The sequence below is a fragment of the Rhinoderma darwinii genome, chromosome 5 (assembly GCF_050947455.1).
Source record: "Rhinoderma darwinii isolate aRhiDar2 chromosome 5, aRhiDar2.hap1, whole genome shotgun sequence".
Taxonomy (NCBI): domain Eukaryota; kingdom Metazoa; phylum Chordata; class Amphibia; order Anura; family Rhinodermatidae; genus Rhinoderma; species Rhinoderma darwinii.
The window spans coordinates 328,947,758-328,969,638 of record NC_134691.1 but is presented as its reverse complement, the minus strand read 5'-3'; the positions used below and the strand labels follow the sequence as shown (position 1 = coordinate 328,969,638).

Genomic DNA, 21,881 nt, shown 5'->3' with positions numbered 1-21,881 from the left:
TAACAGAGTAACGGAACAATGCAGAGTTCTAATGAAAGATGTTCCAAAATTATTATTTCATGGGGATTACAAGAATTTACTAAAACGACTTGTCAGGAGAGGTGACAGGTCCTCTTTAAGCTTAATCATCAGGTAAACTTGAGTGTACTGGGGGGAGTTATTAAAACTACTGCAAAGGAAAAGTGGAGTAGTTGCCCATAACAACCAATCAGATTTCTTCTTTCATTTTGAAAGAGACCACTAAAAGATAAGAGCCTGAATTTGATTGGTTGCTTTGGGGAACTGCCCTACTTTTGCTTTTCAGCAGTTTTGATAAATCTTCTCCAGTATCTTTTTATTTTTTTGGGGAAGGGATTAAAAAATTTGATGTATAGATCATAAATACTTTTCACATTTAAATGGCGAGTATGGATGAGTGTTCACGATCTAATCCTTTTAAAGAGTGTGACCTTTTATAGGGGAAAACCATCTAAATGTGATGTAGGGTTAGTACCTGATCTGAACTGCCATTCCCCAAGTCAGAGTCATTGGAGCTCCCAAAATAAAGGCGCCATATATTGGACTTTGAATCATCTGGAGGAATTTTTACCATATCCAGGGAGGTAAAGGACTGTTCTAGGGCACCGTCCGGTTCTCCTGAAGATTCATCAGATACGCTGCTGTGGTTGAGGAAAATCATCGATGATAAACTGGCGTCACTGTCAGATCCAGACCCGCTGTCCTACAACAAGTGAATTAGACATAAATATTGTAAATGTCTCAAACATACTCGAAAAAAACAACCTAGCAGATCCCAAGGTTGTTTGCTTTTGGGTAAGAGTGTTCAACCTCACACGCCCTCTATTTCACATTATAATCACTCGGGACCCCTGGACAGCTCGGTTACATTTTCGACCCCCTGAACCGAATGTATTTATAATTTAAGCTCTTCACCTACATTCTCCTGGCAGCAAAGCACAGCATAGCACAGGCATGGAAATCCCCCATCTTGTCATTTTCTTCTGTTAAAGGTGTTGTCCACAGTATATCATCGGTGCAGGTCCGACACCCGGACCCCCCACCGATAAGCCGCTCCACTGGCCTGCGGGCACCGGACGTTATGGCACATAATGCTATGTATGGAGCCGGAAGCAGTTGGCTCCATACACAGCATAGTGGCCGTGCTGCAGAACTGCAGATCTGCTCCTACTCAATTGAATACAGTACTGCAACTCAGCTGCTATTCCGTGGCCGGAGCCAACTGCTTCCGGCATATACGTCTGGGGGATGGAGGCACCGGAGCAGCTGATCGGTGCGGGGCCCGGGTGTTGGACGACCACAGATCATGTACTGATGACCTATCCGGTGGATAGCATCTTGAACGACACGACCGCTCTTTTCGAAAAAATCTGGCGCCCTTGGATCTCCTATGCCAAACCTTCACTGGCCTTACCTTCTCTGACCTACCCCTGATGTTTGGAGCTCTCCCCCCAACTTCTCTTTGCAGCTGGCCCCCCCGGGATGGGATATACTTCGTTCCGCCTTCCCCTTTTCCCTCTTTTCTTACTCCCCCCCCCCCCTTTTCTCGCCTCTCATGTAAGACGTTTTTGGATTTATACTTTGTGATTTATGTTATACCCGATGTTTTACTTTTGGGTCTCGAATAGAGGCTCTCGCAGCTACTAGTTTTTTTTTTTGTACACCTATTCTGTTAAGCCTGCTCAAATGACATCCGCCTAAACTGGCGTTGCCACTCTATGTTGTTATACTTGTATTTACGATATTGACGGCTTTGTTCCTCTTCTTCTGTTTCCTGTGAAATTAATAAAACTGTTTGGAAAAGAAAAAACGTAGCAGAACTTCAAAGGGGTTAACTCATAAAGACAACCTCTTTTCAAATGGAAGTCATCCAAGTCATGCATGGACAGGCCAGGTCCGCTGGAGCAGGAGCGACTCCCTAAGGGTGGCAATCTGTTCTGGCTCATAGAGGGGGCCCCGAGCAAGAGACCCCCCTCCCTATGACATCTATATGTCCTTATAAAACATATGGACAGGGTTGTCACCATAAGACGACCGCTTTCAGTGATAAATCAGTATGATGAGGGACTTAGTAGTGGTCATACCTGGGGTGCACTGGGCGCCATGCTGGAATGAATCGCCTCTAGCTGAGCGTTATATAACAAGGCCTTCAGATCCGCTCCTGTGAAATTCTCGGTCCGACTGGCAATGTACTGAAAATCCACATCGTGGTCTAACATCATGGAGTGGCTGAGACCTTTAAGGATTTCACATCGGGACATCTGTTTAAAAAGAAGGCATTTCAAAACGTTTTCTCAAGTCCTAATAGATAACGAAGACACGGGCCGCATCACGTGCATAGGCCATCAATGTCAAATCCCAGAAAAACCCTTAACCTGCTTGTAGTTTATAATCATTCTATCTTTGCTGAAATAAAAATCAGCTCTCCATGCACTGACCTGATGTGAATTCATGGTGGGCTTGCACGACTACACAGCAATCTGCAAAAGCAGAGCTGCAGTATAAAACGTGAGGGACAGAGCAGCAGCCTAAGCCTAGGAGGTAGCTATCAGATTACCTTAGACTCCTATTAGGCAGGAAGCTAAGGCACGTGTCTTAAGGCCCTATTACACCGGCCAATTTTGGCCGCTGCAACGAGCGCCGTTCAACGAGACATCGTTGATCAGCTCTCGTTTGCTCCTGTCACACAGAGCTATGGATGGGGACGAGCGGTCGTTACTCCGATCGCTCGTCCTCATACATTATTATCATGTCGGCAGCGCGTCTCCCTGTTTACACAGGGAGATGCGCTGCCGACAACGATAATATTTAACTTTTTTAAAACTCTATGACCAGCAGACGAACAAGCGTTTGCTCGTTCACCTGCTGATCGCTCCCGTTTACACAGGGCAATTATAGGCAACGAGCGTTCTATGAACACTTGCCTGCCCGATAGTTACCCAGTGTAAAAGGGCCTTTACCCACAGGTAAACAATATACAATTCTATTGATATCTATCCAAATAGGGAGCCCCATGCTCGACAAGTCCGAGTTTCCTGTCTACCTAACTTCCCTACCACTTTATGCACAGTATGGAGCAGTTGTTTTTTTTTTTGTTCAGTTCCCATCACATTTCTGCTTTACGTTCGGCGAAAATGTCCCAATATAGGCGCCAAACATAAGCCTCGACATATGCCACTGTATACCATACAATAGGCTCCTATATTAAAGAACCTATAACGTGCAGTAGTCTTAGGCTTTTCAATAAACAAAAAAAATAAAAAATATGCCAGCGCATAGGACACTCATTTGGCATAAGTCGGGTCAATGGAAGCGTTTGGAAACGTTTGGCTTATGCACCGGGATCATTACCTGTGTATTCGCTGAACGTGGGCATAAAATGTGATGTGAACACAGCCTAACATGCATTTTAACATTCCTCTAACATTGCTGGCTGACCTGGTCTGGGGGTGGACAGTACAAACATTCATCCAAGCGTCCAGGTCGGAGTAGGGCAGGATCAATCAAATCAGGGCGACTGGTGGCTGCCAGAACATAAACTCCTAAAAAGAAAGTGATAAAAGGCAGAATTGATTAGACCATTTATAAAGTTCAGCCAGCGGTTGTAATAATGTAATCTTACCTTGTAACCCCTCCACCCCATCCAGTTGTGTCAGCATCTGATTGACCACTCTGTCAGTAACTCCTGTATTATCGTGCCCTCTTCGTGGCGCAATAGAGTCAAACTCGTCAAAGAACAAGATGCAGGGCTTAGCAGCCTGGGCTCTGTAAAACGATCATCCATAGACCGGTTGCATTATTTGGGGAATTCATACTTTAAGGGGTTCTCTGCTTTGGACAATATCTATTTTTTAGAATGGTCCCTTGATAATAAGCTGATCAAAAAGGGTCCCCCCTGCTCGAACCCCCAGCGATCAGCTGTAATCTTTGAAGAAACCTGGAAGTAAGTGTTTGATTTCCCTGCAGCGCCACCACAGGAGAAATTAAGCATTACACAGTGTCCATTCATATGACTGGCCTGTCTTCATCTCTCTTAAGTGAAGCCAAGAGAGGCCTATGGCATTAGTGGTCACAGCAGAAAACCCCCCACAACAACGTCTTTGACATGTCAGAAGTTAGTCATAACTAGAGGTACACTTTAAATAATAGTTTTCCATACATTATATTGTAAAAGATTATCATATATAAAAAGTTTTACCTTGTAAAGACATCTCGCACTGCCTGCTCACTGGCTCCAATATATTTGCTCAGAAGCTCAGGACCCTAGAGGACACAGTTGGAATTACATGACAAGTATACTCGAAAAAAGGATTTTTCATTGACCCAAAAAGGTCTTAGGACAGCATTATATATTTTTCCTAGTGGTTTTCTTTCTTATAATATACTTGGTATTTTAATTCTCCACCATAATCAAGATCTCTGTTAGCGGTCAGTGGCTGAAAACATTTTGTCAACATCCAGAGGCTATAAACCCGTATAGACCTAGTTCTGCTCTCAGCCAACGTTTTTCTACAGTTATATCTGAATACATCAGCGGTAGCACAAATCTCACTCCAGTCCTGAGGGTTTGCTACAATGTATCAATGCAGGAAAACTGTATAAGTTTGTTCAGAGTACTGCTTAGACTGCATTTTATTGAAGCAACCCCTCAGATGTGAGCATCACTAGTACTTACATAATTACAAAACCAGAATATTAGTTAAAACTAAGGGACATCTACGGGGCAGGCCGTGATACCAGATGACCCCAATCTTACCCATAGGTAAACAAATATTATTTTCTAAGTTAGAATCCCAAACATGGATGTGACTGTTGCGTCTGAGCTTCTTCTCGGCCTTCCTCATTTGTTCCACTCCTCAATAATCATCAGAAATCGCAGCATTTTATCAATAGATAAATTGCATAGTTTATAGTCAATGTTCACTTTTTCCACCATTCTGTTCTGATTAAATTCCTAATTTTTCTTCATAGCGGTTGGAGCTTCATTTTTCTGATACAGAGCTCCAAATGCCTGGTTACCTGCAGCAGCCACTAAAGGGAGCATATTGCATACTGTTTATACATTGAACTAAATGACAAGGTATACAGTGAGCTCCCTCTAGTGGTGTCTGCAGGTAACCAGATGTTTATCATTTAACTCTATGCAGAAGATTTGGAGCTTTGTATCAGAAAAACATACCTCTAACCAGTATAAAGATAGACAACAAAATTAATCATCACAGAATTTTGGACTTATTTAGGTTAAAAAAAAAACTAAAATGGTGTCCAAAAGGTGGACATTCACTTTAAAGGGTCATAGTGACATGTCAGAAGTTTTGATCGGTGGGGTTCCGAGCACCGAAACCCCCACCTATCGCTAAAACAATGCTGCAGAAGCGCTTGGGTGAGTGCCATGCCGATTCATTTCTGATAAGCTTTACTCGGAAATTCGAGGGAGCGGTGTACGGACTCAAAGACTTTCTATTCAGCCCATACACCGCTCTGAGGAAAGCTGATCAGAAACAAAGCGGCATAGCACTCACCTCTCAGTGCTCCGACCCCCACCGATCAAAACTTATGACTTGTCGCTTTGACATGTCAAAAGTTTTTTAAAAGTTTAGTTACACTTTAAGCACTTTTTGTAATCACAGTATGGTGTAGTTCTTAAAATGAGTGTAAAACTCCTTTATGCTACGTATTTGATATCTTATTTGCAGAGAATGTATGCACAGCGTTCATGTATGTGTGTCAGAATACACGGTTATCACCTTAATACTGATGAAATTCATCCCGCTTTCATGAGCGATAACACCAGCCAACAAAGTCTTCCCAGTCCCCGGTGCCCCATACAGCAACACTCCAGATCTGTGCCGGATTGGAAGGTTTGCAAATAACTCTGGATACTTTAAAAACAAAAACAACCATTAACAATCCTCTGAACTTTCTTAACAAAAATATTTTTCTGCTGCATAAATGTGAAAACAAAATAACGACTGTACCTTGGCTGGTAACTCAATGGTGTCCTTCAGAGCCCGCCGTACATCGTGCAACCCTCCCACCATGTTCCAGCCTTGGTCCTTTGGCTTGTGCAAGTTGGCGTTCTTCAGGGACATGGGGGTGAAGCCTTTAAGAGCTTTTTGGAAGTCTGATGTTGACAAAACTAAATCTAAAACATAAAAAAACAAAACAGGAAGTTACCCCTGGTTGATCCAAAGGAAAGAAAAAAAAACCTTATCAGTTGAGGTTCAATGTAGTTCGCTTCTTGACCACTAGGGCTGATCAAACTAGGCCATTATAATTTCTTCTCTGTCCCGGGTATCCCATGCCCCTGTGTTATGACAAGGCTAAAATGATATTGAGTTTGTAGCGTCCTATAGTGTGACCGCATTATACAATGGCTCTTAGAGTCAGTAACATTTCCTCCATAGTCATGTAACATCCCGTTAGAGCCATTGTGGCCTAGTCATCCCACAGGCCAAACAATGGGCGAACTGAGGAAAAATTCTTACAGAAAGTACATTAGAAAGCCTTTTTGCCCCCACAGGATTCAAGAAGACGCATACAGTGGGTGCAGAGGAAGCAGTTGAACGTGGGCCCTGGTTCAGGGGGGGCGGCGAAGGCCTCCACCCATGTAGATCCAAGTAACTCATAGAAACTCCTTTATTATAGAAGCCTGGCATTGGGAATTGCATGTTGTGACTACTACCAATCAACTTTTTTCTTCTCTGCTGGAACCACAGTGCCAATCCAGCAATGAATGACTGTCCATGTAATAGATGGATGGGCCGAGCCTGCCAGATTGACAGCTGCTGTTTACAGCGGCTCTCCGTTCTGGCACATAGAGGACCCTTTAAAGGGGTTATCCGGGATTGAAAAATTGATGGCCTATCCTTAGCATGGGCCATCAATATTAGATCGGTGGCGGTCCAACTCTTGGCACCCCGCCAATCAGCCATTTAAAGGGGCCTTGGGAACTCGTATGAGCACTGCAGTCTCATAGTTTCCATTGGTTTCATTCCTGTTCGTACTTGTACACGCCGTTACTTTCGTAGCAGCTGTGCAAGATATTGCAGCTCTGTACCGTTGACTTAAATGCAACAGCGCTGCAATATCTTGCACAGCCGCTAAGAACGTAACAGCGTGTCGTGGGGGTGCCAGGAGTCGAATCCCCACCGATCTAATATTGATTGCCTATTCTACGGATAGGCCATCAATTTAGAAATCCCGGCTAACCCCTTTAATAACAGGGCCTATGGACAGGGGTTAATGTAATAAGACAACTCCCTTAAGAGCACTAAAATAGCTTTAAAGTAAAAGTCCACCTTTAAACACTATATTCTTTAAAAGTCCAACGCTCTGTGCTGATTATTGTAAAATCTTATAGCAGTCAGAGCTCCACTTTTCTGATACAGAGCTCCAAATCACCTGCACAGACAAACAGTTAAATGCCAACATTCTGGCTACCTGTTGCCACCACCAGGGGGCACTTAGGAGCGGACTCCACACTGTTTTATAATTGAGATTAATGTATTGCCAGTACGGCGGCTTCAGGTGTCCAGAATGTTATAATTTCACAAGGTCTCTATGCAGGGCACTTGGAGGTCTGTAGTAGAAAAATAGAGCTCCGACCACTATCAGGAATGAATCAGCGCAGAACTTTGGACCTTTTCAGAAAATAAATGGTGACCAAGGGTGGACATTCAGTTTTAAGAAAACTTCCAGCATAGAGAGACTTTCTCCTCTGCAGGTTCACTACAGACTTACCAAGAAAACACATTACCTGGTTTACTGTAGATCTTTCTTGTAGCAACGCTGGACTCTATGGCTCGTTCCACAAGCATAACAAAATCCTTGGCTACAAAACCTTCTGTTTCCTTCGCAAGGTGTTGGAGATCGAGGTCTTTAAACCGAGCAATATCACATGAAAGTCTGTTTTCTACTACGCAGCGTAACATTTCTGATCTTTCTTTCTGTAAAATAAATACGTCATTTGAGGATTGTGATGTTTTTGTCCCCTAAATCAGAATGAATATAAAACGAAATCTCTAAATCAAATAAAAGTTCTATGATTCAATGACAATTTAATTACCAGTAAGCCATGACCCCCACCAACAGCAAAGGCATGGATTTTTACATCTTCAAGCGATGTGGTCAGGTTTTTGAAGTCAATGAAGAGCTTAACAGCATGAGGTTAGATCCACATTGTATTTTGTTTCTGCATATACGTTAAACGTACACGTTTAAAACGTAGCGCAACGCATACCATTTTACGCTTGCATTGCAGTTTTTTTACATATACGCTAAAACAGGGGTCTCAAACTCGGCAGGGTAAGTGGGCAGCATATAGAAAAAATGGGAAGTGGACGGGCCGCATTACTTTCAAATTTGATACAACACAAAATTATTGTTAATAAAATTACTTATTTGAACTACTATAACACTATATTACTATAATAATAACACTACATTACTATAATAATAGCGCTAGGTTTAAAATTTCAGATATTTCTCCACGTGCTTATTTCAACAATACAGTTTTCCAGTTTAAGTGTCGCTATATGCAGTCCGGCGGCTCAGTTGGCAGCGTTTGGCAGACACACATGTCAAGATTGGGCAGCCCCTTTTTAGATAGTGCCGCAGTGCCCTCTGTGGATGCTGCCGCAGTGCCCTCTGTGGATGCTGCCGCTGTGCCCTCTGTGGATGCTGCCGCTGTGCCCTCTGTGGATGCTGCCGCTGTGCCCTCTGTGGATGCTGCCGCAGTGCCCTCTGTGGATGCTGCCGCAGTGCCCTCTGTGGATGCTGCCGCAGTGCCTTCTGTGGATGCTGCCGCAGTGCCCTCTGTAGATGCTGCCGCAGTGCCCTCTGTAGATGCTGCCGCAGTGCCCTCTGTAGATGCTGCCGCAGTGCCCCCTGTAGATGCTGCCGCAGTGCCCTCTGTAGATGCTGCCGCAGTGCCCTCTGTAGATGCTGCCGCAGTGCCCTCTGTAGATGCTACCGCAGTGATGTCAGGGACTTGCCCAGAGCTGGAGTCCCGGAGCAGAGCCACTTCTAGCACTCTGCCTGGGATTCCAGCTCTGCTCCTGACATCACTGTCCATATATGGACAGAGATGTCAGGGGCAACCCCAGAGCTGGAGTCCCGGGCTTTTCCTGGGACTCCAGCTGTGGTCCTGACATCACTGGGACTCCTGCTCTGGGGAATTCCACAGAGTCCCGGAGCAGAGCCTGTACTAGCGCTCTGCTCGGGACTCCGCTCTGGGGAAGACCCTGACACACTATCCATATATGGACAGCGATGTGAGGGAATTCCACAGAGTCCCGGAGCAGAGCCTGTACTAGCGCTCTGCTCGGGACTCCGCTCTGGGGAAGACCCTGACACACTGTCCATATATGGACAGCGATGTGAGGGAATTCCAGAGTCCCGGAGCAGAGCCTGTACTAGCGCTCTGCTCGGGTCTCTTTTAGGCTACATTCAGACTAGCGTGTACAACCTCGGACGTGAAAAACTCACTTTTTTCACATCCGAGGTGCACACATGCGGGACGCGATATCACAGATCCCCCATAAACTAGAGTCTATGGATGGATGCGTGAAAAATGCAAGAAAATAAGACATGTCCTATTTTTCCACGGACCCTTCACACGCTCCGTTGAAACGAAGGGCGTGTGAACGGCCCCATTAAAATAGAATGAAATACATGGGTCCGTGTGACGGCCGTTGTTTTAACAGCCATCACACTGACGAGTTACACGCTCGTCTGAATGGCTACATGCACATGTTGCGTAATTTGGTGCAGAAAATCCACATCAAAACCACAGGTAAATGCAAGTAATTCGGCAGGTAAAATCCGCTGCTAAGGGTTTCTTCACACGTAACGGAATTGCTGCAGAAAATTGCAGCGATTCCTTTGAAAGTAGCAGACATTCCGCTGCGGAAAAAACACAATTTCCTGCGGTTTTTTTATTTGCAGAAAATGGTGCGGATTTTGCTGCGTTTTTCTCAATGTTGGGAGATGTTGACAATTCAGTCACTTTCCGCAGCAAGAATTGACAAGCTGGGATACGAAAAATACGCGCCGCAGGTAAATTTCTGGACGGAATTTTAAGCAGTGTGTGGAGGAGATTTGTTAAATTTCAGCCACTTTGCTGCTACTGTATTCCGCTGCGTATTTTTCATCTGCAATTCCGGACGGAAAATACTCAGCAATTCCACTACAAGTGGACAAGCCCTAATAGTGCGTTTTTTTATGCGGTTTTAGGTGCGGTTTTTACATTTTGATGCGGAAATTGTTGCATTTTTATGCTGCGGTTTTTGGTGCATTTTTCTATAAACTCGTGAGATACAATTCGCAAGCGGAAATGCAAGATAAATTGATATGCTGCAGATTTTAAAATCCGCACGTCAATTTACGTGAGGAAAAATTCTGCAACGTGTAGATGAGATTACTTGAAATCTCATTTACTTTGCTGGCACTGTATTATGCTGCGGATTTGGCGCAGAAAAATATGTGCGCCAAATCTGTATGTAATACGCATCGTGTGCATTTGGCCTTATTGTTTTATGGCTTCCCTCTTGGGATATAAAGTCTTTAGGGTTTTTCTGGACTTCCTGTCAGTAATTCCATTAGGAAACACTACAATCAACCTCTTTACATCCTGAAATGGCTGATAACAGTGAACAAAAGAGTACATTAAACTGCGCAGACAAGAATACAGATAATATGCATCTCATCAGAAAAGTTGATTTGCTAAAAGGGTTTGACAAATCACTAGAATATACCATCAATGTCTGATCGGTTGGGGGGTCTAAGTGCTGGGACCACCAACAATACCCCCGTAGGCTGTAGGGGCTGTTGCGGTTTACCTGCAGGGGTACCAGAGATTGGCAGCCAGATACAGCAGAATAATATGTTCATCATTGATATGAATGCCTTGACGGAGAGTTGTGGTTACCTGTGCTGGAGGTTGGATGGGTTTAAGGCACTGGAAAAGATGAACTCCTTGCGATGAAATGAGAATGGGATTCAAAGATTGCTCAGACTTGCTTGTTGCAATGACCGCGATCTGCGTCTCCATCCGAATGATTTCCTTCATTAGATCTTTTAGAACTGAAATACACAAACCATTAGCCAACTGTTCAGCTGCAGGACTGCAGATCCTGGATGATGGAGTGAGATCAACTTATTTTGCTACATTGCTCCGTCTTCCCATCTTACACACACTAAGGCCAATTTTACAAGACGCCAATTGTCCTACTAGCACTCGGGAACCCAATACAAACAAGGAGATAACATACAAAACGCCCTGCAGATGTTCAGCCCTGTTCACATGACACTTCGCGTGCACGCCAGAAAAAGCTCCCGGTCTACAAGATAAGCGTGTCCATGGGGCTCCATTAGGGCAACGGAGGCCAAAAGAGTCTCCTTTTGTCCTTCGTCAGGCTGGTATACTGCAAACAATAAGGAATAGAGTAGTAGACTACGCTATGCCATACAACTGTACACATACTTTTTTTTTTACAATGGAAGCCTATGGGCGACAGATTCGACTGTATGTCTATACAGTCGGATTGGATACGTCACAGCTCTCCGTCGGAGGTATATATTTCCAGAGCTTTTCCCGGCATATACGTCAAATAGAAGGTAATAGCGTGATGTTAACAGGGCATCCTCTGATTAGATTTGAACCCATGTTTTAAGCCATGTTCACACACTGATGATTCAGTCAGGATTTTGGCGTGGATTTCGCACCTAAATCCTGAGGTTCGGCAATGCTGTGAATGGGGTATTTTATAGAGCATGTTCTTTAATGCTGCGCATTCTGATGTAAAAAGTTGCAAATTAACACCACTGAATTACAATAGAGCTAATCTACGTGAAGATCCACTAGCTAATCCACGGCATAAATCAGCCACCTACGGCAAATGTGTGCCGCGTAGACATGGCCTTGGTATAATTTGGCAGGTTGATGAAAGGACTATAAGACTTACCATGTGAAAGTTGCCTGCTGTGCACGGCCTCCGGGCTATGCTCTTGTTCTGGCGTCGCTGGCACCCCAACAATCTGATCCAGGTCATCCAGTAGAAGAACAGCAGGCTGCCTCCAAGCTGCCTCAGCAAATCCCTCTTCCAGAGTCTGGCTTATGCTTTCTAGTGTCTTTCCTGAAAGTCACCAGATTAGAAGGTTCACAAGTGCCACAGTCCCATTATTACTGGTCATTTTAATGCCGGATTTCTTAAATTGACTACCACAAATGGCAGCTATTACGCTACCCGTATCAGTTGTCACAGATCTTTCCACAGACCCAAATGGCATATACAGTACATCGGTTACAGAGCCACATTTTACCCCACTTCCGCACTCCAACTGCTCTGCCTGTCTGTACTGTCATTTTGGCACATGGTTAATGAACCACGAGGTTCAGGATGACTGTGCCATTTTTGCAATCAAAAATACAGAAGGAAGTGTCCATTGGTGGCCTCTACTGAAAAGCAGTTAAAAGCATGGAAGAACCTTCCCCTTTCCTTATACGGTAGGATAAATCTTTTCAAAATGATAGATCTGCCTAAATTTCTATATCTCCATATTTGTCCAATTATATTGCCCAAACAATTTTTTGGACAAATGGATGGGATTCTACGTATGTTCTACTGGCAGGGGGGCACACCTAGGTTTAGTCTCAGTTTTTTACAGGCCCCAAAGATCATGGGGGGGGATGGCAGCACCCAACCTTTATCTATATTCCTTGGCTTCGCAGCTGGCGCTGGCTCACTGGTGGATTGACATTGATTTAAGTAATGCGGCCACCGCGCTGGCAGGAGCACTTATGACTTCCTATGAGAGTCTTACCAACTTATTATATAGGTTTAAATACCCGTGTCGGGCGCCACTAGCGTTACAAACTATAGCTAGTGCCTGGAGGAAGGCACACGTATTACTGAGAGATGATGCGGATTCTTCTTACTCCCCTAGGACCCCATTATGGAACAATCCATGGTTGCCTCACCTGGTGTCCCTGCCGGGAGCGATGATTTGGGCTGGGGCGGGGGTTTGATTTTTGGGTCAGTTATACTCTGTGGATATGGTTTTGTATCATTCTCTGAGCTTGAGGGGAAGTTTGGGGTCTCGAAGAAGGCTTTCTATCACTATCTCCAATTAAGACATGCCTGTGGGGCTCAGTTTGGTTCTGTTACGTCAGCTTTGGGGTTTTCTTAAGTGGAGGACTTGCTTGGCACCCCAGACCTTCCTAAAACACAAACATATGCCTTGCTGTTGTCTTCTGTAAAACGACCATTTGGTAGGGCGTTCATGGGGTGGAGGAGAGATATTCCTGATTTGTCGGAGGAGTGGTGGAGCTCTCATTCTTTGACTCAGTGATTAGTGAGAGAGATTTTTTTAATACAGTCGCGGTTCATACACCGGATTTATTACACTCCGGTAAGACTCCAAAGAATTGGGGCCTCGGGGTCCGATAGCTGTTTTAGGTGTCAATCAGCTGTTGGCACATACCTCCACTGTGTATGGTTATGTCCTAAGATTTCGCCATTCTCGTCTAAGGTTGTGGAGTTCCTTCATGATAAATTTGAGTTTCCTCGGGTTCTCTCCCCTCAGGTTTGCCTCTTGGGCATTATGAATGAGATAGTACAAGGCTATTATGACAAAATATTTTTCTGCTGTGTTTTGTGCTAGGAAGGTTATGATTATGGCATGGAAAGCCACGGTGTGTCCTAGTCCTGAACACTGGTTGCAATTGGTGAAGTAGTATGTACCCATGTATCAAGAGTTATACCTTAACAGGCGACGCCCTGACCAATTTGGGAAGATTTGGGCTAGGTGGTTGGAGACCTCGGACACTGCTATCTAATCTGTGTTTTACTGGCTGGAGGAGGAGCACTGGGAGATGAGTGGAGCGAATGTGTGACTGGCGTGTGAATGGGTGTTTGTTTTGTTGGTTCTGGGCATTGATAATCGTCACCTTATGATCCTGTTTTAATTGCAATTTACATATATCCTTATGTGATACTTCTTGTCTAAATTCTGTCTTTTGCAATGTGAATGTCTTATATTCTATGGTGATTGTTATTGCCAACTAGTTTTGGTTGGTCAGTATGTACTGTAATGTTTTTGATTGTACTTTTGTAATTTGGAAAAAGTTAATAAAATAAAGCCTTTTTAAAAAAAAAACAAAAAAAAAACACAAAATAACAGAAAGAAAGAACTTTCACCGATTTCTAAGAAAGTTTTGTTCTGTGCAATTCCGTATGAATCCGACCAAAAAAATCATACCGTGCTCCATCAGACTCCATTTGTACTGAGATATAAGGAAGGATTGCTTGTAGGGGGAAATATCTTCACACAGAGTCCGACAGCCATAATGCACTCGACAGTGTGTGCTGCCCCTAGTCCCCTCCGTGATCAGTGGAAAGATAGGCATGTTCTAAGGTGAATGGGTCCGTGAAAACTGTCAGGTGCCACTCGGATGCCGTGAAAAACAGCCTGAGCGTCACTCTTGGTCGTGTGCCAGAAAGCTAAGTCTAAAGCCTAGTTCACACGGAGATTTTTGGCGCGTTTTTGACGCGGGAACTGCGTCGGAAACCGCGCCAAAAAAACTGCCGAAATCGGCACCCATTGATTTCAATAGGAGGTGGAGGCATTTTTTTCCTGTGAGCGCAAAAAACGCTCGAAGGAAAAAGAAGCGTCATGCCCTTTCTTCAGGCATTTCTGTCTCTGACCTCCCAACTGATATCAATACGAGGCATAGAAAGCGTTTTTGCGTTGCGATTTTTGCAAGCAGCGCTCAATAACCGCGACAGAAAAACGCAGTGAAAAACACTGCAAAGAGAGAGTGCGGGCAGGTCAAAATCTGCCTGCAAAAAAACTCAGTGTGAACAGGTCTTTATATTACTTTTTTCTAGACTTTTATTTAACCCTTTCAAGATTTCATTCCTCTCGTCATTCTTCTGGAATGAAGAACTTTTTTTTTTTGCATCAACACATCAATATGGAGTTTGTAGTATTTTAATTTAGGGAGGGGGGGACGGACAAGCAAAAAAATGTGTGTATGCCTGCCAGTATACTTCTGTATGCCGGTATATTGTGCCTGTGCATAGAAATATGCACAGACTTCTGTTGAAACATACCACTGGTAGGCCCGAACAGGCTTTTACAAGAGGGGACATTTATCTGGTCCCAGGCTTTTTCCATAGTGACGCCGGGATCGGCGATCGAGGGATCGTAGCTGTGTAATCGCCATCATGATCACACGGGATCACCTAGACGTAACAGTAAGTCAAGGTGCCTTAACTGCCCTCATCGTTGACCTCAATAGGTGGCTTAACTTTAGTGTATGGGTAGTTATGGGGATACCAAATAAAAAATATTTATTTTAAAAAAATAACACTCATCATAAAATACCTTTTAATAATTTACAGTCGATTTCTTCCACATAAGCTTCCAGGCTGTCAAAAGCCTCTTTACATAGAGACTTTGCTATAGTTGACTTTCCACAACCCTGGGGGAAACAAACAGCATTTCACTTGGGCACAGTTTGTAGTCAGTAAACACAAATCACTCTGTAATAAAATGATTACAGCTGAATCAAAAATAACTCTAAAAGTAACTCTTGTATAAAACTTGTCATGATATTTTCTTCTGCATTCACATCTAAAGCTGCATGCAATATCCAAACTTGTGCGGCTCTATCAGTTTCCACAACAGGTCACAGGTCGGGATGAGACTTCTTATCGATCTAAGAATCAGCATCCGGAGACGTGGTCTAGGGAGAATAATTTAGTCCTGAATGTGGAAAAAACTAAAAAGAGACCTCTATCGATTTTAGGAAAAAGAAATAAGAACATTCCAAGATTACCATGGTGGTAATCAGGTGGATTTAATAAATTAATTAAAGCTCTTAAGGATCACTATTTCTTACGATTTGACATGGTCTACTACTATATATGCTCTAGTGAAGAAGGTCTAAACTAAAGATTAAAAAAAAGTGGTTTTAATGTTGAGGCTCTGCAGTTTTTATCAGGTAACAATTGAGTCTTTTAAGGGCCTGTTCACATCACGTTTTTCCTTCTGTTGGAGATATACGACAGTAGGAGTCCTAACGTATACCTCTGATGGAAGGCACCGACGTATCCCACTGTATAGGCATTCAACGGAATACATCGCCTGAACTTTCCGGGCAAAGCACTACTTTAAGCACCGAGCCCAGGGAAGCCCTTTATGTCACTATCCATATATGGACAGTGATGTCAGGGGCTTTCAACTATGGCCTTTCCGGCCAGAGCATTGCAAGCGCTCTGACCAGGGACTCCTGTCATGGGAAAGCTCTTGACGTCACTGTCCATATATGGACAGTGACATTAGGAGCTTTAAGATGCCGGAATCCCCGGCAAGAGTGTTGCCGGGATTCCACTACTGGAGGGAAAACGGACGTCACTGTACAAATATAGACATTGACGTCAGGGGCATCCCCAGTCCCGGAGTTCCCAGCCAGATCGGTACCGATGCTCTGGCCAGGAATTCTGTAGTTGAAATCCCCTCACAGCATTCAGAACTATACATACATGGACAGTGATGTCGGGGGCTTGCCAACAGCCGGAATCTCCAGGCAAAGTGCTACCCGATGCTCTTCCTAAACGAGATAATTTTTTTTAGCAGGATCCCCTTTAGGACGGAATAGAGTAGTATACTATGTTATTCCATCCTCCAAAAAAAAGGTATACCAATATATACCAGCCCGATGGAGGCCAAAAGGACGCTCTAGTGGAGCCCTATGGTCATGCTTAGGGAGCTTTTCCCAAAGTACACGCTAAAAGTAGTGCCAAAACGTGATGTGAACAGGCCCTCATTTACGGAATTACGCTTTGGTTTGGTGACAATGAAGGAACGGCGTTTCTTGTGTAGAGTAGCTAAAATGGCCGGGTCCATAATTAGTTGTAATGTTCGTAAGTTGTCAGGCATTTTTGAGAAAAGATGTACAGGTATGGCAAACAAAATTTTTAAATAGCAGTCGCACCCAGCGCACGGTCTGTTTGAGCGGTTTCTATCGGACCGGAGATATTGGGTGATTAGTACATGTGGGTTTAGGGAAAGTTTATATCTGACTGCAGTGTGTCTTTAAATATGATTTAAATATGTTTTGTGATTGTTTGTATGATCTATTGTATATGCGCTAGTCCCATAGAATTGTACTTTTTTCAATGTAGGGTTTCTGTTCAAGGAATTTTTCATACTTGACAATAAAGTGCTATTCTATTCTATTCTACATATAGCTAAAAATCAGTTGAAGGTATATAGATAGGATATGTCTGAAAGTGGGGGTTGACCTTTGGGACCTCCTGCTAATATCTATGTTTCAAATCAATTTATTGCTAAATACTTATAACACAAAAGTATTTAACATTGCATGTTGTTTCTGGCTTACACGGGACTGCGCTATTTTTTACTGTAATTCGAAATCAATTTATAAAATTTCAACAAAAGTTGGATACACAACATGCACGTTATATAGATTCATAGCAAATATATATATAGATCTAGACTGACATAAAGGAACATAGAGACCTCCTCGGTGTATGTCACACAGAGTAATAAGTAATAAGGAAAAATGAGGATAAGGACCCGGGCACTCACCCCCACACACAGGGACCACTACATTGCCAGATAGTGAGAGAGGTTTGGAGCTGCCATAGGCTGTACCCAAGGAAACCAAATCTTATCATATTGTTTAACAGTATCATGTCTAACAGCGTTCAGCTTTTCGTAGACTAGAATTTTATTCATACGTTTTTTTCACCGCCGTAATTGAAAGCAAAGGTCGTCTCCAGTTTGGTGCTATATGGTTGCGAGCGGACATCATAAGGAGTTGAAGTAATTTAAAGGCAGGGTAAGGAAGGCGGTCTGGTTTAACCCCCAATAGACAAACCTCAGGAGTTATCCTTATGTGTGTATTCATTACGGAATTAGCAAGAGTCAGAACATTCCTCCAAAAGCGTTTGACTTTAGGACACGTCCACCATGTGTGCAGATGAGAACCAGGGTCCACACACCCTCTAAAGCATGTGTCAGGAATATCAGGCATATATTCTGGTCGGTACCATATAAATTCTATGTAACAACTTAAGAGAAGTCTCCATCAAGGTGACCTGTAAACTCCCCTTGCTAGCAGTAGTGCAAATGAAACTCCATTGATCTTGATCTAGCTGGATCCCCATCTCTTCATCCCATTTGATCATAAATGGTAAATTGCCTCCAGTAGGTGGACTGTTAAACATCAGTATAGGAAAGATGGTGATCCTGGTAGGTTAGCGCTAAAGAGGCATAGGGATTCCATATCTGCCAATTCTAACTTGGGTGATGTGGAGGTGAGCTCTCTCAAAAAATGTAGTATCTGTTGCCCATTGAATATTTCCGTAGGTGGCGGATGAAACGCAATATTGAAATACGATGGGGTCATCAACTGTCCATTGGGGATAAAGCTTCTCAAGGACAGCCATTTATTATCCATCCACCACCTAAAAGATCGTGGGTTCCCCTGCTAATATCTAGAAAAGAAAGAGCCTGCAGCCACTTTGGTGTTTTCCTGACAAGCAGCTGGACCCAGTGCTGTATAGGAACAACAACACTTATACAATTAGATGGGACTGTGTTTAAATTGTTTGCACAGTGACAAGCCAAGAACACCGCTGCAACCCCACATTGGCAGGTACCAAAGGTCAAACCCCACAGATCAGAGACTGATGGCATATCATATCAATGTGCAATCCATGTTTGCATAGAAATGTTTAAAAAGTAGAGTACACCTTTAAATGTATTTCACATTTTATTCCTTATGTCAGAGTTCCACTATAATATCAGTAAGTCAATATCAAACTAACAATCAGACACGGATACCTTTGGTCCGGAAAGGAGGATGGCGCCGCTGCGGAGTCCAGATGCTGTGGAGACAAACTGTCTGGATAACGGACGTCCCATTAAACAATGAACAATATGCTCGTAGCAGCTCTTCAGTAAGACATCAACACTACTGTAATATAAAAATATAGATTATTTCATAGCACTTTTTATTTTTTTATTTCTCATTTGCTTCCTAAATGCAAAATCAAGCAACTTTCTAGATAGTCTTCATTAAAAATGTTCAACCATTTTGTTAATGCAGAGTCTGTGCAGCTCCTGTACATAGCTGCCTATGCTGCTGCTTCTGACATAGATCCGACCGCACACTGCTCCTGGATTGGATGCTGTTGGCTCAAGGGGTACGTCATCTATCTGCTTTACGAACAGCCTGCTTTCTCTTCTGGGGAGTCTGCCTCCCTCCCTCTCTTATCACCATAGCATAGTGTAAAGTCAGTAGTGCAGAGAAGGGTAGAGGGAAGGGGAGGTTTGTACACAGGGAATTGTAAATTACGCACACACCGTAGACAAATGGACATCACATAGGCTGTGTTAGGGTGTAGGGAAAGCGGGGAGGACATATGCAGAGCCTGCAGTAAGGAAGGGGGGAAATCACACACACCGGCAGCATCAGTGTCTGTACAGGGGAGAGATCAGACAGGAGCTACATCAGTGTCTGTACAGGGGAGAAGAGATCAGACAGGAGCTATATCAGTGTCTGCAGTACAGGAATGAAGCTGTGCTGATACATGAGAGCTAGTGGAGGCAGCAGCATCCTGGACACACAGACCTCACATCCAGCATGTATAACTGCGAGGGAAACATCCACGTAAGAAAAGTCTGAAATTAGGGGGTAGTCAGCTCCCAATAAATTCAGTTCTAGCAACATAATGATAAGGCTACATGACAACTTGTGGCCTTGACACAGCATCGCAAGTTTGCACGACACCAGTGTCGCCAGTAATCCAAACACGCTGGATTTCTTGCGACTGTCGTGTTGCGGCAACTTGCGGGACCTAACGCGACCACATTCACTTTCATTACTTGTGAGGCAGGCAGTGCGACTCAAAGATCTTTGGCCACGCGGCCAGTGTTGTGGCTAAAGTTGCCGTGTGGTCCCAGCCTAAAAGTGTTTTTAAACAGCTTCTACAAACACAATTTGTGCCCTCTCAGCCTCTGAGCCCTTTATCAGACCCTATGGCTATAGCTACGCCCATGGGTCTAAGCATTCAGAATATAATATACATCCCAAAAATAAAAAGATCAGTGTGCATTTTTTTCATACCCCAATCTGTTCATCTGCAGGTGGGTGAGGTTTTGGTCAGGTTGCTGGAGAGTGGGAGCGCTTTCCGGTGGAGTAAATTCTAAATTAACCTATATAAGATAAAAGAGACTTTAGCATTACACATAACAGAAGACCGGAAACTTTAAAATGTATTACATAATGGTATATCTAAATACAGCTGGACATTGACAGACGGCACAGTGATACGGTGCATTGCTTACTGCAGGCACTATAAGAAAAAAAAATCCAATATGGCCGATGATTTTCCCGATCCTGTTCAGCGGCCCTTATTAACAGCCCAGGGCACAACTTTTCTCTAATAAATGATCTTACTTGATATTTACATGAATTTTAGTCTTCTGTATGAAGTCTTGACATAGCATGAATATTTCATCCTGACTTGTAGGTTCGGAAGAATCGTCTAGACTAAATGCGAATTCTGCCATTTCTGTAAAAAAAAATGATAAGCAGATTTTACATAGCACAATGCTGGCTGAGTCTCTATGTAAATACATGTTGTGTGGAGGCCAGAGGCTCATGGTGATGCTCCGCGGCACAAAAGAGCAACTGCCCTGAAACATCACCAGGAGCACCTGGCCCCGACATTGTCTCAAAGACGACCCAACAGCAGACCGAAACAAATGACTCTGGCACAGAACACTTAGGATATGTTTACAAGTAATCAATATAGTGGGACTACTACTGTAAACTTCCTTCCATTGTGAACACCCAAAAGATTTCCTGGCTTGGCACACTTATTATGACATTACTGTTTGGTGGTATAATTTTGGCACTATATAGTGGTATTAATTGGACACTGTATGGCAGTATTATTTAGGCACTGTATGGCGGCATTATCTGGTAACTGTGTGGCAGTATTATTTGGGCACTGTATGGCGGCATTAATTAGGCATGTATGGAAGTATTATTTGGGCTCTGTATGGCGGCATTAGCTGGGAACTGTGTGGCAGTATTAAATGGCCACTGTATGTTCTAGAGAAGGTAGCCCGCACACAATGTATTTCCAGGGGGCCTGCACAGTCAAACATTTATAGGAATATAATACCTACTTAGAGAAATGTATAACTTGGCAACAATAAATCAGGTTATGTAAGAAGTTTCATAATCAGGCCTCGTTGTGTGTTGGATATTACTGGCAAAAATCTGCATCAAATCGGACGGCAATCTCTATCCCATGATTGTGAATACGGGATCTGCAACCCCGTTCGCATGCTACAGATATTTTTCTGTGGCGACTTTTGTCCACATGCTATTTATTTCCACGGATTCTGCATGGAAAAGCAGAGGATTTGCCCCATTTAATGACAATGGGGTTAATCCTAGAGCAGATCGTCTGCACACCCACAGCTCGGATTTCTGCCATGGAAAAACTCATTGGATTTTAATGTTACGTGTGAACGGAGCTGAAACAAGCAAGCATTTAGATCGGCAGATCACAATGTTTTCCTTATCACTTACCTTCATCAAGAGAAAGTTGTGCAGTATCTGTTTTCCCTGAAACCCAAGGGGAGGATGAGGTACTGTGTGACTGCAGCCATGAGCTGAATGCAGATTTGATATCTTCTGCTGTGACCTTTGTATCCTTCATAGAGGAGACAACAATCAGGACTGAATTTAAAGTGCACCAAACCTTTCAGGTGACTTCTCAGAATAAGCAGTCATATGTGTATACATGAGG

General features: G+C 43.5%; 1 protein-coding gene across 3 annotated transcripts in view; it reads right to left on the bottom strand.

Moving 5' to 3' along the window:
• Nucleotides 1–21,881, bottom strand: part of PEX1 (peroxisomal biogenesis factor 1) — a 53,812-nt gene that overhangs the window by 7,163 nt on the left and 24,768 nt on the right. For all 3 annotated transcript variants that reach the window (XM_075827699.1, XM_075827701.1, XM_075827700.1), the window contains 15 exons: nucleotides 21,662–21,785; nucleotides 20,527–20,630; nucleotides 20,183–20,271; nucleotides 18,898–19,030; nucleotides 15,409–15,505; nucleotides 11,985–12,155; nucleotides 10,949–11,103; nucleotides 7,778–7,967; nucleotides 5,997–6,163; nucleotides 5,766–5,900; nucleotides 4,217–4,281; nucleotides 3,641–3,783; nucleotides 3,457–3,560; nucleotides 2,103–2,279; nucleotides 494–721 (listed from right to left, as the gene is read on the bottom strand). In XM_075827699.1, the coding sequence (XP_075683814.1) occupies nucleotides 494–721; nucleotides 2,103–2,279; nucleotides 3,457–3,560; nucleotides 3,641–3,783; nucleotides 4,217–4,281; nucleotides 5,766–5,900; nucleotides 5,997–6,163; nucleotides 7,778–7,967; nucleotides 10,949–11,103; nucleotides 11,985–12,155; nucleotides 15,409–15,505; nucleotides 18,898–19,030; nucleotides 20,183–20,271; nucleotides 20,527–20,630; nucleotides 21,662–21,785 (2,082 nt within the window). The remainder of the gene's footprint in view (nucleotides 1–493; nucleotides 722–2,102; nucleotides 2,280–3,456; nucleotides 3,561–3,640; nucleotides 3,784–4,216; nucleotides 4,282–5,765; nucleotides 5,901–5,996; nucleotides 6,164–7,777; nucleotides 7,968–10,948; nucleotides 11,104–11,984; nucleotides 12,156–15,408; nucleotides 15,506–18,897; nucleotides 19,031–20,182; nucleotides 20,272–20,526; nucleotides 20,631–21,661; nucleotides 21,786–21,881) is intronic.